General features: G+C 44.0%; 1 protein-coding gene across 4 annotated transcripts in view; it reads left to right on the forward strand.

Annotated features, from left to right (window-relative positions):
- The first annotated feature begins 4,782 nt into the window (after nt 1-4,782).
- Nucleotides 4,783-17,157, forward strand: part of GAB1 (GRB2 associated binding protein 1) — a 132,372-nt gene continuing 119,997 nt past the window's right edge. For 2 of the 4 annotated variants that reach the window (XM_017534464.2, XM_017534476.2), the window contains exon 1: nt 4,783-5,166. In XM_017534464.2, coding sequence (XP_017389953.1) covers nt 5,095-5,166 — 72 coding nt within the window. In that variant the 5' untranslated portion in view covers nt 4,783-5,094. Of the gene's footprint in view, nt 5,167-13,459; nt 13,560-17,157 lie in introns of those variants that run through there. The other 2 variants (XM_017534456.2, XM_017534480.2) reach the window with 2 other exon arrangements.

The raw sequence follows: 17,157 nt of genomic DNA on the forward strand, positions 1-17,157 counted from the left end.
TCAGGAGGTGGAGGTTGCAGTGAGCCGAGATCATGCCACTGCACTCCAGGCTGAGTGGCAGAGTGAGACTGTGTCTCAAAAAAAAAAAAAAAAAGGTATTTTCCTCAGGAAAGTCCTTCCCAACCTACCACCCTACTCTTGGGTGGTGGGGGCAGGGGTACATCCTCTATTATATGCCCAAATAATACTATATTTTCTTCCATAGCATTTATCAACTGTATTGCAGAAATGATGGGGTTAGTAATCTGCAAAAGTTTTTCTCCAGGAAATAGGAGTGCAGGAACAGGTCTACTGTACCCCTGGTCCTCAGGGACTAACATATAATGGGAATCCATAAATATTTGTTGTAAATAAATTTAAAATACTTATCTATAGTAACTTTTTCCAGCATGACTTTTAAGGTATAAAGATTTAAAATATGATTTAACAAATAATCTAAAAATGACATATGAAAATAAGGCAAATTTCCTTTCTAAAATATATACATGGAGACTTATCTATCTTCAACCTCTTTTCAACTCTGATTTAATTCCTAGAAATTCAAGTCTAAAATAACTAAGTACAAGATAGGAAAAACACTTAAAGATTTCTTACATAGGAATGAGATAATTGAATGCCTTATTTAAAATAAAAAAAAAATTATTGGAAATTCCCAAAGCTAAATAATATATTACAATTTTCCATTTACAAAGGACTTTATAACAAGAGTGTAGGAAGTAGCAAATTTGCTAGTCAATAGTTAACTACTCAACAGTTCTAGTCTTACTAATGCTAATTATAAATACTTTTGGCTCAATGTAGATATACTCTGGCTATGCGAGAAGTAGAAAATAAATTTGATGGTTTATTTTCATTTGGAAGATTTGTGGCATGATTTATGTTCACATACTTAAAAAGAGGTGTTAATGGTTTATTAGCTGCCATAAAAATTACACTTGCTTATGTTTCATAAAGAACATTAAGAAATACAGCAACAAACAGCAAAAATCCTCCAACATCTAATATGTGCCTGATATTTAAACATTACCATTTCTTTTTTCTTTTTTTTTTTTTTAGAGACAGAGTCTGGCTCAGTCACACAGGCTAGAGTGCAGTGGCACGATGTCGGCTCTCTGCAACCTCCTCCTCCCAGGTTCAAGCGATTCCCAAGTACCTGGGACTACAGGTGCACCACCACACCTGGCTAATTTATGTGTTTTTTGTAGAGACTGAGTTTCACCACATTGGCCAGGCTAGTCTTGAACTCCTGGCCTCAAGTGATCTGCTCACCTAGACCTCCCAAAGTGCTAGGATTACAAGTGCAAGCAATTGCGCATGGCCAACACTACCATTTCCTTCCTTCCTTCCTTCCTTCCTTCCTTCCTTCCTTCCTTCCTTCCTCCCTCCCTCCCTCCCTCCCTTCCTTCCTTCCTTGAGGAGTATCACTCTTGTCGCCCAGGCTGGAGCGCAGTGGCGCGATCTTGGCTCACTGCAACCTCCACCTCCCGGGTTCTAGCAATTCTCCTGCCTCAGCCTCCAGAGTAGCTGGGACTACAGGCACACACTGCCATGCCCAGCTAATTTTTTGTATGTTAGTAGAGACAGGGGTTTCACTATGTTGCCCAGGCTGGTATCGAACTCCTGAGCACAGGCGATCCACTCTCCTTGGCCTCCCAAAGTGCTAGGATTACAGGTGTGAGCACTTCGCCTGGCCAACACTACCATTTCTATTTTTCATTAAACGTCTGCAAACTTGGTGTTACAATTCCCATACTACATATCGGGAAACTGAGACTCAGAGACATTGTGTAATTTACCCAAGGTCATGACTACTAAGTTGATGACTTGAAAAGTGCATCCAGATCTGCAAGAATTTCAGCCCTTGTGACACTGTAAAGTACCTGCCAAAAGATTAAGGTCTCTAAACCCCAGTGGGAACCAGGCTTTTTCCGATGTTGTCTTGTCTTTTTTTTTTTCCCTTTTCTTTTCTCTTTTCTTTTTCTTTCCTTTATTATTATATATTTTTTTGAGACAGAGCGTCACTCTGTTGTCTAGGCTGGAGTGAAGTGGTCCAATCTCTGCTCATTGCAACCCCCACCTCCCGGGTTCGAGTGATTCGCCTGCTTCAGCTTCCCGAGTAGCTGGGATTATGGGATTATAGGTGCTCACCACCACGCCCAACTAATTTTTGTATTTTTGTTAGAGACAGGGTTTCACCATGTTAGCCAGGCTGGTCTCGAACTCCTGACCTCAGGTGATCCACTCACCTTGGCCCCCCAAAGTGCTGGGATTACAGATATGAGCAACGCTGGGCCTCAGATGTATTTTCTATTAATAATACTTGTTATATAACTGAAGATAGCATTGGAATATCAGCTTTATTTTCTGTTAATAACTTACTTCTAATTTCAAGGTATTCTCTGACATTGATGAGAGTAAAGGAGATATTAACCTAATAGAAAGTTACTGAATGACGCCCATTCATGATAGTGCAATGGAGTGGCTCTTACCAATGTTTCAGCTCAGGGGACTGCAGTTTCACAATTTAGCAACCTCCCTCATCCCTCCTCAGAACTCTTCCCTATCTTTACCTCCAGGTTCCCAGGGGTCTCCTTTTGGGCTCACTATTAAGTAATCCTGCTGCTGCTTTTTTCTCTTTCAGTTCTTCTTAGTGTTATTCCTTTTATTGGTGGAGAAAACAAGTCTGATTCTCCTTTTTTTCTTTACAACCTCTTTCAAGTCCCTGGCTACATACATCCTCACAAAAGAGTCCCTTTCTGCATCTCAATTTTTGTTTCATCTCACTTTGTCAATTTCCCTCAGGGCACATTTTTAGAGCAATCTGTAGTTTTGTGGGCCCTTTATTTGCTTACTACCCTACGTCACTATCTCCATATCTGCAGGGATCTTTGTCTTGTCACCACTCCAGTACCTAATTTCTGATTACAATCATCTTAACATTTTCAAACTCAGGAGAGCTCCAGAATATGTTGTGTTAATAAGAAAATGACTGAAGTCACGTCTTTTCAGAAATGTTCATTTATCTCCTCATATTTTTAGCACTTTTATCTGATTATATGATCTTCTGAAATTTGCTTTGGGGCTTTGTTTTTCACAAATAAATTGGAGAAGATGTTTCTATTATAGAATCATGTTAAACTTAGGACCAGGTATAATAATTGTGAAACACACAAGTAGGCAAATAGAACTAGGTCACCCAGTAAGTTTCCTTTTTTTTTTTCTTTTCATTTTTTTTGAGACGTAGTTTCCCTCTTTTTGCCCAGGCTGGAGCGCAGCCCCGGTTGAAGCGATTCTCCAGCTTCAGCCTTCTGAGTAGCTGGGATAACAGGCGCCCGACACTAAAGCGGGCTAATTTTGTATTTTTGGTAGAGACTGGGTTTCTCCATGTTGATCCCGAATTCCCGAGGCTGGTCTCGAATTTCTGACCTTAGGTGATCCGCCCGCCTGGGCCTCCCAAAGTGCTGGAATAACAGGCGTGAGCCATCGCGCCCGGCCATATTTCCCGCCCGGCCCAGCATCCCAACAGTAGATTTCAAACAAATACAAAGTTAAGTGGAAGAAATAGGCAACAAATGGAGGGAGTGTGAGACTTCAAAATGTCCCAGAGATAGGACCCAATCAAATCCTTGGCCCCACCAAGCGCCCCCATCACTCTGGCCCGACGGCTCCAGAGACCAGCCCAGGCCAGCCCTGGTGGGTCCCCATCTGTCCTCCCCTCCAAGCTGGGAGCACTCGGGCCCTCTTGGTCTGTCCTTTAGTCTCGCGCGGCGGGGACCGGCAGGATGGTGGTCCCCTGTGGGTTTTGCTTTTCAGGCTGTCAAGTAGAGAAAACCCCGAAACTCCTGGTCTCGGGCGCAGCACAAACTCCGAACTGGCACCCGGGCTGAGTCAAGATGGCAAGCCTCGGGTAAACATTCGAAAGTCCCTCGGTCCTCCCCGCCCCCGAGCCCGGTGCCTCTGCCCTAGCCGAGGCCTCTGCTGTCCTCCTGGGCGATGAGCCGGCCGGGGGCCGCCGGACGGCGGAGGACCCTGCTCCTGCTTCCCGAACTACAGATCCCAGGGTGCCTCTCGGACTCGCGCTCCCTCCCTCTCTCGCTCCCTCCCTTCGTCCGCCTCCTCCCCCGGCCCTTGTTGTTTTGGCTGGAGGCGCTCCGGCGGAGTTTCAGAGAAAGTCTGGGCAGAAACCGGAGCCGGGCCTGAACGTGGGAAGGGGAGGAGGAAAGGGAGGAAGAGGGAGCGCGGAGGCCGGGAGAGGGAGGGATCGGGATCTGGGGACGAGCCGCTCAAAACCTGCCGCGCGCCCCGGGGTGGGGGAGGCGGCGGGGGAGGAGCGCGAGGGGACGGGACAGCGGGATCCCTCCCACGAGCCAAGCCGCTCCCCGCCCTCTTCGGCGGCCGCGAGAGCGGACCCACCTTCCGGCTCGACCTGCGACCTCCTTGCGCCCGCGGCTCAGAGACGCCCGGCACTTCGCCGCCAACCCTGCGGCTCCCTCTGTGACCCGGCACCAGCCCCGCGCCGGCTGCCCGAGGGCGGCTCGCGGCTTCCCCTGTCCACGGTGTTCCTCGTGAGCCAAGAAGTGACCCACCCTCCCCCTAGGAGGGGGAAGGAAGATCGCCCGGGCGCACCGAAACCGAGGGCGGGCGAGCGAGAGTGGGCACCGCGCGGGGCATTGTGTCTGTGTGTGCGTGAGCCGCGCTGTCTGCTTCGGAAAGCGCTCTGGGGAGGTCTTGTCCCTAGGGGGCGGAGCGCAAGGGACCGCGGCTGCGGCTCCGAGTCGGGGCAGAGTCCCGCTGAGTCCGAGCGCTGCTGAGGCGGCTGGCGAGACGGCACCCCTGAAGGCGAGGCGGGCGCCCTGAAAGGAGGCCGGCACGCCCGCCGCCCCGGCTCGCGTTCTGTTGAGGTTCGCCGGCCTGCAGAGGAGAGACTTGAACTCCAGTAACCCCCGCGCCTTGGACCCCGTCCGCCTCGTCGGGCCGGAGTGCGCGAGCCGAGAGCGAGGTTCTCGCCGCTGCGCGCTCGACAGGCGTCGGCTGTGTCGGGAGCGCGCCCGCCGCCCCTCAGTTACCCGGCCGGGAGCCCGAGACGCGCGCACCATGAGCGGTGGCGAAGTGGTCTGCTCCGGATGGCTCCGAAAGTCCCCCCCGGAGAAAAAGTTGAAGCGTTATGTAAGTAGAGCTGCAGGCGCAGATCCGCCGGCCTCGGCGTCCACACCCCTCCCCAGTCGGCTCGCGGGCGGCTGCAGCTGGCCGCGCACGGGGTTGGTTCTTAAACGAATGCCGGTCTCTTTCCCCTTGGCCCCTACCCCGGGTGCCTTGCACTCACTCACGCCCAGGCATCCACTTGGCCGGACAACTTTCTTCCACCAGGTTCCCGACAGCCTGCTCTGCAGGCCTGCTCGCCCCGTAAGAGGGCCCAGACTTGTGGCTAAACTCCTGCTGCACGCTTCTCTTCTTCCTTAGGAAGGATGGGGTGCGATGGAGAGAGGCGCCTTCTCCCTGACTTATTCCTGCATCTGATTATTAGGGAGCTGATGTGTGTTGAGGTTCCCGCACCGGGAAAACCGCCGAGGTTTTAGGGCTCACCAGCCCTGTCTTTGGTGGGCGCGCTCCCTCTCCTCCGCCCCCTCGAGATAGGTTGCGGGAAGCAGGCTGTGGACCTGAGGAGTTGGTAGTAGAGACAAGCATATCGAATGCGCGCAAAAGGGAAAGAAAGAAAAGTTATTACGCGCCCTGCCGTTTGCTTAGCAGGGTTCACATTTTCGCGGTTTTGAATTGAGGGACTTTGGAGTTTGGCCCGGTAGTCTTGGCGGGTGCTGCGAGAGGAGGGCGCTGGGGGGAGCCTAGTGGCTGGTGTTTGGACGCCTTGGATGTGCTGTCAAACTCGGCGGGAGGAGACAGCTGAAGCCAGAAGGGATTTCAGTTGCTGTCCTTTCGCAGGGAACCAGAGTGGCTTTAATGGTGTTTGTGTAATTGATACAAGATGCTATATGTTAAACCATTTTAGCTGTTAGGAAAAATATTCCTTGAAAGTATCAACCTTACTTTAGTGGAAACCTGTGTCCTCTTCAGAGGTCTGGGAACGTATTCTTCCTCCCCATTGGTTGTTTTGTCGGTGCCCTCTTGCAAAGGAAAGAAATGACACTTTTCTCCTGGCATCTGGACCAAATATTTTTTCTAGAAAAATGTGTTTGCAAAAGCAAAATTTATGCCTCCTTAAATATAGTATAAATTTAATGCTTGTACTAATGGAACCCGTTTGTCGTTGAAGAATATCTACACTCAGTATTAGAGCTCAGGTTAATCCTATTAGTTACTGTTTGCTTTCATAGAACAGAGTGAAGTACACAGAGTGAAGCATTTAACTTCACTGACAACTCATCAGTAAATTTCTGATTTACTTTCTGCCAGAATTTGTTATAGACAAGTAATTTTATTGAAGGACGTGATGCTGCAAATCATAAGAAAGCTCTCCAGAGATGTGTAATCCCTCTAAATCCTGTCCATCAGTTTTCCTGAATATCCTAGTAAAAATGCTAACTTTATTCCAAAAATATGAGAGGCAATTTTTTTCTCCCACCTGTTTTAAAGAGAAGGGTGTGTGTGTGTGTAGAGAGAGAAAGAAATAAAGAGAGAGAAAAGGGTAGGGAGTATATTTGTTTTGAGAAGGCCCAGTTTAGGAAAGACAGATTCTTAAAGGAACTAAAGAATAACACATTTGCTGAACAAGAAAGTGATAATAGAGGTTTAATGCATTCTTTCACATGGTTAGTTCATGGCTTACTCAAAAGACACCAGGTACTGTACTGGACACCAACCATAAGGTCAGAAAATACAGTAGGAAAAAAGCCCTGCCTCTTGGGCTTAGAATTCAATTGAACTATTAACCAGGGAAAAAATCAACCAAAAAGATCATGCCTTCACAAGAAAAACAACCAAAAGGAAGCTATAATTTGATTATTACAACTGTTTTCTCAGGTAGGTGTCATCTCTGTTTTACAGAAGAGAAAACAGGCCTGCATTTGAACAAGATCTGCCTGATTGATTGGACTGTAAAAGGTTAATGACTCTCACCTACCTCATTTCAAATGTGGAGCTTAGACTAGGATATCTCTGAAGGACCTTCAGGCTCACACCTGTAATCCCAGCACTTTGGGAGGCTGAGGTGGGTGGATCTCCTGGGGTCAGGAGACCAGCCTGGCCTGCATGGTGAAACTCCGTCTCTACTAAAAATACAAAAAATAGCCAGCGTGGTGGTGCACGCCTGTAATCCCAGCGACTAGGGAGGCTGAAGCAGGAGAAATGCTTGAACTTGGGAGGTGAAGTTTGCAGTGAGCCGAGTTGGTGCCACTGCACTGCAGCCTGGGCCACTGGGTGAGATTCCGTCTCAAAAATAGCAGCAACAACAAAATAAAGGTCCTTGCAGATTATAATTTTTCCTATAACAATATTAGTTGAGAATACAAGAATGAGGTGGGCTCTGGATCAGATGCACAGCGCTAAAGAAACGAAAGACCTGGTCTTTGCCTGTAAGTAGCTGTTTGAGTCTTTGGGACCTTGATACAAGCATATGTGAAAAAGTCAAACAATAGTGCAAAGTGGTATATGACTGTGTAAGTTGAGTGGTATAAATATTTTCTGGCTGGTGTGAGAAACAAGTTCAATGTAGACTGAAGCCATGGGAACATTTGAGAAAGAGAGTGGGCTGCCTACATTGTGTTTTCCACAGGAGGATGAATATGCCTAACAGCTTGGGAGAAACTAGGTTTTTCCTTGCCTGGTGTAGCACTGGTGTTTTCTTAAGCATGAAGTGGATGGAGATGGTCCAGGAAGACAGTGGACAGGGTGGCTGTCACAATAGAGGAAACCGGCATGGAGTGTTATGAGTTAAACAAGGCTTGTATTTTAGCTGTCAGGTTGGTGGCCGAGAAGATTTTGACATTCCCAGATTATTGATCTTTTGGCTTTGGTGTCCAGTTTAGATGGTTTTTGCTAAAGTAGCTTTGACCATCAAAGACACAGGCATGTATACATACATCTCCTATGCTTGTTTTCTTTTCATGTAGAATGTTTATTTTTCTGGATAAAGGAAACATTGTTGGCCACCCAGTAGGTAAAATGTTTCTGGATAATGATTTGTGATGAATGGATTTGCTATGAAAAGGTATCTTGGATGCTTGGTACCGTAATTATTAAATGAGACTTCGGGGAGTTTGAGCATCATGATTCTGTTTGGAAATATTTGGCCTATGGGACTTTGACAGTTGTCTCACTGTTTACAGCATTTATAAGGTAGACCTTAAAAGGGCTTTTAAGTGACAAAAAAAAATTGTTTTAGTTTTGTTTTATTTGATTTTTTTGAGACAGAGTCCTGTCACTCAGGCTGGAGGGCAGTGGCACGATCTTGGCTCACTACAACCTCTGCCTCCCAAGTTCAAATGATTCTGCTGCCTCAGCCTCCCAAGAAGCTGGGACTACTGGTGCTGGCTACCACGCCCAGCTGATTTTTTGTGTTTTTAGTAGAGACAGAGTTTCATTGTGTTAGGCAGGATGGTCTTGATCTCCTGACCTCATGATCCTCCCGCCTGGCTTCCCAAAGTACTGGGATTATAGGCATGAGCCTATAGTTTTTTTTTTTTTTTTTTTTTTTTTTTAGAGAGTCTTGCTCTGTCACCCAGGCTGGAGTGCAGTGGCACGGTCTTGGCTCATTGTAACCTCTGTCTCCCAGATTCAAGTGATTCTCCTCCCTCAGCCTCCCCAGTAGCTGGGATTACAGGCATGTGCCACCACGCCCAGCTAATTTTTGTATTTTTAGTAGAGATGAGATTTTGCCATGTTGGCCAGGCTGGTGGCAAACTCCTGACCTCAGGTGATCGCCCTGCCTCAGCCTCCCAGAGTGCTGGGATTACAGGTTCTAAGCCACTATGTCTGATCTTAAATTGTTTTAGTTTTATCTTTAAAGCCATCTCAATTATGGCCCCCCAATAAATTCCATTTACAACTCCATGTTATGTTTACTGTTTAATAGTCAACTCAATCAGGATTTTTTGTTGTTGTTGTTGAGACAGAGTCTTGCTTTGTTGCCCAGGCTAGGGTGCGGTGGCGCCATCTCTGTTCACTGCAACCTCCTCCTGTTGGGTTCAAGCAAGTCTCCTGCCTTGGTCTCCCAAGTAGTACCACCATGCTTAGCTAATTTTTTGTTTTGTTTTGTATTTTTAGAGATGGGGTTTCACCATGCTGCCCAGGCTGGTCTTGAACTCCTGACCGCGTGATTCTCCCACCTCAGCCTCTCAAAGTGCTGGGATTATAGGCATGAGCCCCCGTGCCTGGGCCAAGGAGGATTGTTTTTTTTTTTAACACACTAGTGTGTTAGTCTGATGCAGAAGACTTTCTCAAATTTCTTAAAGAGTGACAAAAGAAAATGAAAGTCAAGAGTAGTCAGCAGATTGCCCAGATTTTCCTTCTCTTTTTAATTTTTTCTGTATTTGCAAAAGGGCTCTCTCCTGTTGTATGTGTTTCATTCTCCTGGAAGTTTTTAAAATCTACTTAAAATGGAGGTGAAAATTTTAATGCTTCTTTTCAGGGTTGCTACTATGGTGTTTCTGTTTTCATCCTGTGTTATACATTAAACAGCTGCCTTTTTTACTTTGTTAAGGACCTGATGGAATCATAAACAGATCACTGTCACTAGGGTTACAGAAAACAAGTAAAGTCTTGGTAGTATGCATTCAACAATGGTGCTCAGACTTTTGAAGAATTATTTAAAGAAATAATGGTGGGATTTTCATCAGAACCTGAAATTTTAGCTGAAATAAGAGGCAAGTCTGTAAACAAAGGATTGTTCCAAGCCAGCTGGCTACCACCATAGCTCTGCAGGAGGAGCTTCCTCGCCTCAAGCCCGAACACTAAGTTTGGGCTCCTCCATAGCCCGGCTGTCAGTATTGGGCAGGTGCACAATCTCAGCAGGAGAACCTGCTTCTGAGGCCAGAGCAAGGTGGCCTCTTAGCTGACAGCCAGCCTGGGAGCAAGGCCCCAGTCAGTTCTTAGGTGGGTAATCTGTACTCAGCGTGGGTTCTCTGCCTGCTCTGCAGCTGTCAGTTAACAGGACAACTCTTGTTTGGACTTCCAGAACACAACCCTGGTTCTGGAAATGGGCCTAGAAACAGAAATAGCCTCTCCTACTGGGTGGGCACCTGACATCTGACATGGAGGAGGGGCTGGGCAGGCCAAGTGTCAGCATCTCTTTGGTTCACAGACAGCGCAGGACCTGTGCTAAGCATGAAACCCCTGCTGAATAGTGTCACTACAACAAAGAGGATTGTCATGTCTAGAAGCTCTTCCTACTCTTTTTGGCAATTACCGCTAGCAATCAATGGATTCTGTTGTTTCTGCTTACAGTGATTGAATAAGCATAATTATTCTGTTGAAGGAAATTTTTTCTTGCTATCCTCATGTTAGTAAACATTCCATTCAGATTCCCAGGGTTTTTACCTTTTCAAGTGTAGCAAAAATGTTTTTTTCTATTAACAGAGGCCATCAACTTGCAATTACATTAAGCCTTTATGATAGTTAATGATATTCATTTGTTGTGCCTGGGTTTAATGATAAGCACAAAACTCTCCATGTGAAACTTGCTGAATCTCTAAATCTGATTGCTACCTTTTGAGATTCAAAATTACTGTTAGGAAGGTATATTAGTTTGGAGGGTAGTTTCAGAATTCTGCTGGCTCTTTAAAATTATTTTTTTAAGAGATCATCTTGGGGCTGGGTGCTGTGGCTCACGCCTGTAATCCCAGCACTTTGGGAGGCCAAGGCGGGTGGATCACGAGGTCAGGAGTTCAAGACCAGCCTGACCAACATAGTGAAACCCCATCTCTACTAAAAATACAAAAAAATTAGCTGGGCACGGTGGCAGGCTCCTGGAATCCCAGCTACTCGGGAGGCTGAGGCAGAGAATTGTCTGAGCCCGGGAGGCAGAGGTTGTAGTGAGCTGAGATCGTGCCATTGCACTCCACCCTGGGCGACAGAGCAAGACTCTGTCTCAAAAAAAAAAAAAAAGAGATATCATGTTGGAACAAAATATGGCAAGAGTTATAGTTGGATAATCTGGTTGACAAGTGACTGATTACTTCAGTGTATTTTGCCATAATCTGCTTTTAAAATGTAAGGAATAAAATGCACAGGATTTTTTTAGAATAAGTAAAATTCCAAATTTTGGAGTTAACATAAAAATATGTAGATAAGCTGTTGACGATTTGCAGACTGAGAAAGTTTCAGAGGTGATAGATTCAAAACGTGTATTAGGTACGCAGCACTCCTAATTTTCTTACAGACACCGACACCCAGAAAGGCCATTGTAGCAGATGGGCTATTACTTTTGAAGAATTTTGTTTTAAAATGTAATTTGAGCAACCACTGATGCTTTTAGTGGGGACGTTGTGCTATAGCGGAAGGGAGCTCAGACTTAGTGTCAGGACCTAGATTCGACTGGGCTTTGCCACTACCCACCCACAGGCGCATTTGACCATTCTCATCCTGTTTCTTTAGCTGTGAAATGGTGGAGGGAAGAGCTGTAGATGTGCAGCCGAAGCTCTGTTGCAGTTTAGCATTCCTCTTCTCAGACATTTCCTTGGGTGGAAGGGACAGATGGGGAGCTCGTCAATAAGCTGCAACGTAAATTTTTGGGGGACATAAATCATCCTTTTGGGGAAATAAATATTTGTTATTTATCTTAAATAGTTTAGTGACTGCTTAAGCAGTATTCTTTGAGGACTCTTGGTTCTTAACTGAAGGCAGACCTGTGTGCAGGGCCTTTGGCTGCCATGCTCCTGTGCTGGGTGCTGTCTTGAGCCCCTGTGCAATGCCTGGCTCAGAATAGGAGCTCAACAGATGCCTGCTGGCTGAATAATAAACAGGTATCTCAGGAGCTTTTGTTATGTGCCGTGTGTGGAATGCCAGGAAGGAAAGACCCACTCTCTGCCCTTAAGGAGTTTCTAATCTGTTCGTGAAGACAGGCTGTCAATCATTTTATAGGAAATATGTTATATAGACATATATGATTAGTTGCCAAATGAAGAATGAAGGACTATTACCTAAGAGTTTAGAGTGAGAACAGGGGGTGGAGGGTTGGGAGATGCCAGGGAAGTCTCCACAAATGAATTTTACACTTTGTTCTTGGAAGAGCTGAGGTCCTGCCGGCAGCAACAACAAAATCATAAAGGAAGGCTGGTTTTAAAGAAAGAACAAAGATTTGTGTTGATTTTAGATATCCTTGTGAAAAAAACGCCTTCCCAATACCCCAGTTTCATGTATGAAGTTTGGCTGTCAGCTGTATCTTCTAGTTTGTGAAGCTTTTGTTTCTGCTAGGGCCTAATGTTCCTCATGGGCTCCTGAGCACAAGTGAATTTTCTACGTCAAACTAGAAAGGAACAAAACAACTTGTTTGGTCACCTGAACTTATTAAAATTCCAAGGGACATGAGTTAAGATTTCTTTATGTCTGTTTTAAGCTAAGTAATTCATTTTGGCAAGCAGTTAGTCCACAACAGAGAGGGAGCATGTTCTGGTGGTAGGGAGAATAAAAGAGCCTTTGATTCATTTGCTTCTGAGTTCCAGCAGCAGGGCCAGGGCTGCCTTGGGCTAGCGTCTTATTTTGGACTTTGGAAGCCATCTTAGCCCAGCTGTGTGAGTGCCAGCTCGTGTTGAGGGGGAGAGAATAACAGCAGCGGATCACATGAAACCCCTTCTGACTGTGGATGGAGGGGTTTCTCTCATTTCACATTCCTTGCATTAACATGGTGCCTAATTTCCACCAAGTTAGAGCTCCATCTGAATTTGTTATTTGAACTTGGATTGAAGTCACAATCTCTCTGTGACTCCTTTTATCTCACTCTGCCAACTAATACAGAAAACTTAACAAGTCACGGGTCTCTTTATTCTTCCCCTTGGGGTCTAGCACACATAAAATTAACATTCTTTCTTCTTTATATTGGCAAAAAGTGGCCCATTGTACTGTGGATTTCCATATTTATTAAATAACTGGGCTCTTCTGTTGCCAGTGAGATGGCTATAGGAGACTCAATAAATTGTAGATGGCAATTTAGGCCTGTAGCATTGCTGGGGAAACTCATTTTTAGAAACTGGAAGTTTTTGCTCATTCTAGGCTTATATGTGTGAGCATCTTAAATAATACAAGAATGCCCTAACTGGAAAAAAGAATCATTTCTATTTTAAGCAATTCACTTATTCATAGGAGCAAAGTTCTTCCTAGTTTAAAAGTTCTCATTCCTGAATAAAGTACACTATAACCTAAGAGCTTTTGACCTTCTCCCAGCCTGTTTTTAAAAAGAATTAAGACTATGCACTTTAATGCATGTTTGGTTGTTATCTCTGTTACATTAGCTCTTGAAGCATTCTGATTACAACTTGTAGCTGCCAAGCCCTGTCCTGCAGTATTATCTGGAACAAAAATTTTCCATGTGGTTGTTTTTAGCAGAGCTGCTATATGCAAACTGCACGTGAAGGATATAAGTTAAAAGGAATAGAGCTTCTAGAAGGAGAAATGTGAGTTAATTTTTTTCTACCATTTAATCGTTCTTTCCTCACCTCTGTTTATCATCTTTCTAAACTGAGTTCTCTTTTATTTTTATATACTCGAAAGAATGCCAAATTTACCAAGTGTTTTTCTGATGGTGGTTTTCTTTGCTTTTCTCCCAAGCTTTTTACTTTGAATTTGTACTTGGCCTAGGCAGTTCTCTTAAGTTATGTGTTCAAAAAACAATGTCCTAAGAGGAAAAAACAAATGGCCACATTGTCCCATGAATTAAAAATAATATACCAAGAGTCCAAACATTTCAATGTAAAAATGTGAGGCCTTTCTTTTTTTAGGAAGACAAATATTAAACTTTGCTTTAACTATCCTGTTGATTGTTTTTCCTTTCCCTTATTTTCTTTTGATTTGACTCATGTAGTTTAAATTTATTTTGAGAACAGTTTTATACATACTTCTTTAAGTATACTGCACATAGGGGAAAGCACCAAAATTCCATTTTACATTTCAAGAGAAAAATGAGAGGAGGCCATCCTTCTGTCAGAAGAGGGGCAAAATGTCAAATAATACCAAGGTTTTATAACTTACTTTTACGTTGCTTGGTTAAGTTAAATATTTACCATTATTGCCTAGATATATTTAGCTCTTTGTACGTGAAATAAGCAGGTAAATGTAATTTAAGACACTTGCTTTTGTGAAATGAAATCCTGGACATTAGCCCTGGAAGAACTCAACTCATTTTGTTATAGTTTTTGTTTTAAATAAAAAATAGAGACAGGGTCTGTCTATGTTGCTCAGGCTAGTCTTGAACTCCTGGCCCCAAGTGATCCTCCTGCCTCGTTGTTATAGTTTTTATTGTTGTATTTAATGCATTAGTCAGCCAGTTGCTGTACAATTTTATTTGCTAACTTTTTTAAATGGAAGGTGAAAGCACTCTGTGCCATTGTTCCCTACTCTCTCTTTTCCTATTCATTTATACTTCTCTGTGATCTAAGCCTGGACATCAAAATTACAAAATATTTGTGTCCAAATCTTTATACACACATTCTTTTACCTTTTCTCTAAAAAGGGAGTGTTAATTTGTGTCACTGTTACGTAGTAATCAAGAATAGAAATAATAATGTTCCACCAAGCATGTAGATTGTTTTTCTCTCCTGAAATACAGCTTTTAGTTACTGCTGAATTGGGAAATGCGGTTAGGCCACTTTATGACTAGCAGAACTCCTCCCTGAGATGACTACCTGATGAAAGAATTACCTGTCTGCGTGCCTTCCCAGTGCCAGTCCTTAGCACATTCCCATCAGTGCTGTGGCCATAGTTGGAGTTGCCAAGACTAAGGTGCTTCTGGTGAAGGAATGACCCCTTGATTATAGAGAGAGAAGTGCTTTAATCTTTGACTTTTGAAAGATACTAAGTAAAAGCTACCTTCGGTGTTTTGAATTCCAATGCTGTTGTGTAGAGCTTGATGAGGAATGATTACTTCATTCAGCTACGGAGGTATTATTTGAACCCTCTACCCTCTGGCAAAGTTATAATTGACCCCAAAGTTATGTAGGAGTATTTACTTTACATGTTCTTGAACAGTTTCAGGTTTAAATGTTTGAAGTGTTGAGGAAAGGTAAAAGGAAATATTGAACTCCAAAGAATGTAAAATATTTGGGAAGGTACTTTGTTCCTAGTGATGCTGTTACATAAAACCAAAGCCTTCTGAGTAATCTTTGCTGGGTATGTAGGTCATTTACCTCCAAAGAAAAAGGCACACAATTCAACTGGTGCTATTGAATGGTATTTTTTTTTTCTATTCCTTTAAGCAGTCAAATCGTTGAGAGTCAAATTTATAAATGTTGAATGTTTCAAATGGGAAAACCAAGCCTAGTGCATTTTCATAGTGACCCACAGTAAACAGAGAAAAAGGTATATATACAGGAATCTGTTTACAAAGAAAACTATGGCTTCATTTATCATTCTTTGGTGTTTGTAACAGGATATCAATTTACAGGGAACAAAGATGGCATTTGTTCTCTATGTCAAATATACAGTGCAGTGCCTTGCACACTCTCTTAAACAGCAATATCAAATAACTGTAGAATTTTGAGCCTAAAATTATAAATTCTCTTATCCAATGTTTCTAACCTTTTCTAATCCATTCCTCTCTCATGTATTGTTCGAGTGTCCTTTGGCTTTTCAGTTTTACTTTCTATGATTTGCATTACAAAAACAATAGCTATATTGAACCTTTGTTCTAATTCCACATCTCTCCTTGTCCACCAAAAACCCAACACCCTCTTTTTACGAGAAATGAAAATTAGCCGAAGGGAGATGAATTGATTTATCCAAAGTCATACTACTTAACCAATTGTTCTGTTGGGGCCCATCTCTCACCTCCCAGATAAAATCCTTTCTGTCAGAGTGAATGCCCACATGAACAGGGCACTGTGAAGAATGCAAAAGAGGACCAAGTGAACACTGTTTTCACTTCTGAGAGCTGTGTGTTGCACTTAGTTCTACAGATTACATCATGATCAGTGATGTGTGAGACATAGTGGTAGAAGAATTCAGCAAGAAGAGGTTAATTCAGGTACTCTGTGAAGGCTTAATGAAGGTGGAAAGAGGCATTTCACCAAGATCTTAAAAGATGGATTCCATTTTCAAAGACGAGGCTGGAGTAAGATCTGATTTCTGCTTCTCCTTTCCCAGCCACACTCTTGCATTGCTGTTTACATTTGGCTATCCCTCTTTTTCACCTGCTGTTCATTTCATAATGGAATACAGCTGGGTCCTTTTTTCCAACACCCTTATTTAAACACCAGTTTCTGATGTCCCTAAGTGTTGGAGTTCTTGAGGGTTTCAGTGCTAGCCCTCGTTTGTTTCCTCCTCCTTTCATCTTTGTTAGTTCGTTCTGTTGTGAGATCCTGAACTCCTTTGAAAATTTGAGGCTCTCAGTTACTGTATGAATTCTTACCAAGCTATACACAAACATTACTATAACCTTGGATGTTTTCTGACCTTTAAAGCTCATCTATGGCTCTTACTTAACACCTAGTTAAGGGCCCTGAATTATATGTTCATAATGCGAGTACTCTTTCTCAGCCCATTTCTCCTCTCAGATCTGTGGATCTAACAGTTTTTGGTTGGTTGGTTTGTTTTTTTTTGAGATGGAGTCTCGCTCTGTTGCCCAGGCTGGCGTGCAGTGGCGCAATCTCGGCTCACTGCAACCTCCACCTCCTGGGTTCAAGCAATTCTCCTGCCTTAGCCTCCTGAGTAGCTGGGATTACAGGCACCTGCTACCACGCCTGGCTAATTTTTGTATTTTTAGTAGAGACGGGGGTTCACCATGTTGGTCAGGCTGGTTTCGAACTCCTGACCTCGTGATCTACCTGCCTCTGCCTCCCAAAGTGCTTGGATTACAGTTCTGAGCCACTGCGCCAGGCCAGATCTAACGGTTTAAATCCAAAACTGCTTATATAGCCCACAGCAACTCAGAGTCAGAATGCCCACAGCAGATCTTATCATCCTCTCCCTAAACCCGGTCCTCATGGCTGTTCCTCATCCAATGGCTCAGCCAGAAGGGTTTCTTTTCTTTTTTTTTTTTTTTTGAGACGGAGTCTCACT

The sequence above is a fragment of the Cebus imitator genome, unplaced genomic scaffold (genome assembly GCF_001604975.1).
Source record: "Cebus imitator isolate Cc_AM_T3 unplaced genomic scaffold, Cebus_imitator-1.0 Scaffold4, whole genome shotgun sequence".
In the NCBI taxonomy this organism is placed as follows: Eukaryota; Metazoa; Chordata; class Mammalia; order Primates; family Cebidae; genus Cebus; species Cebus imitator.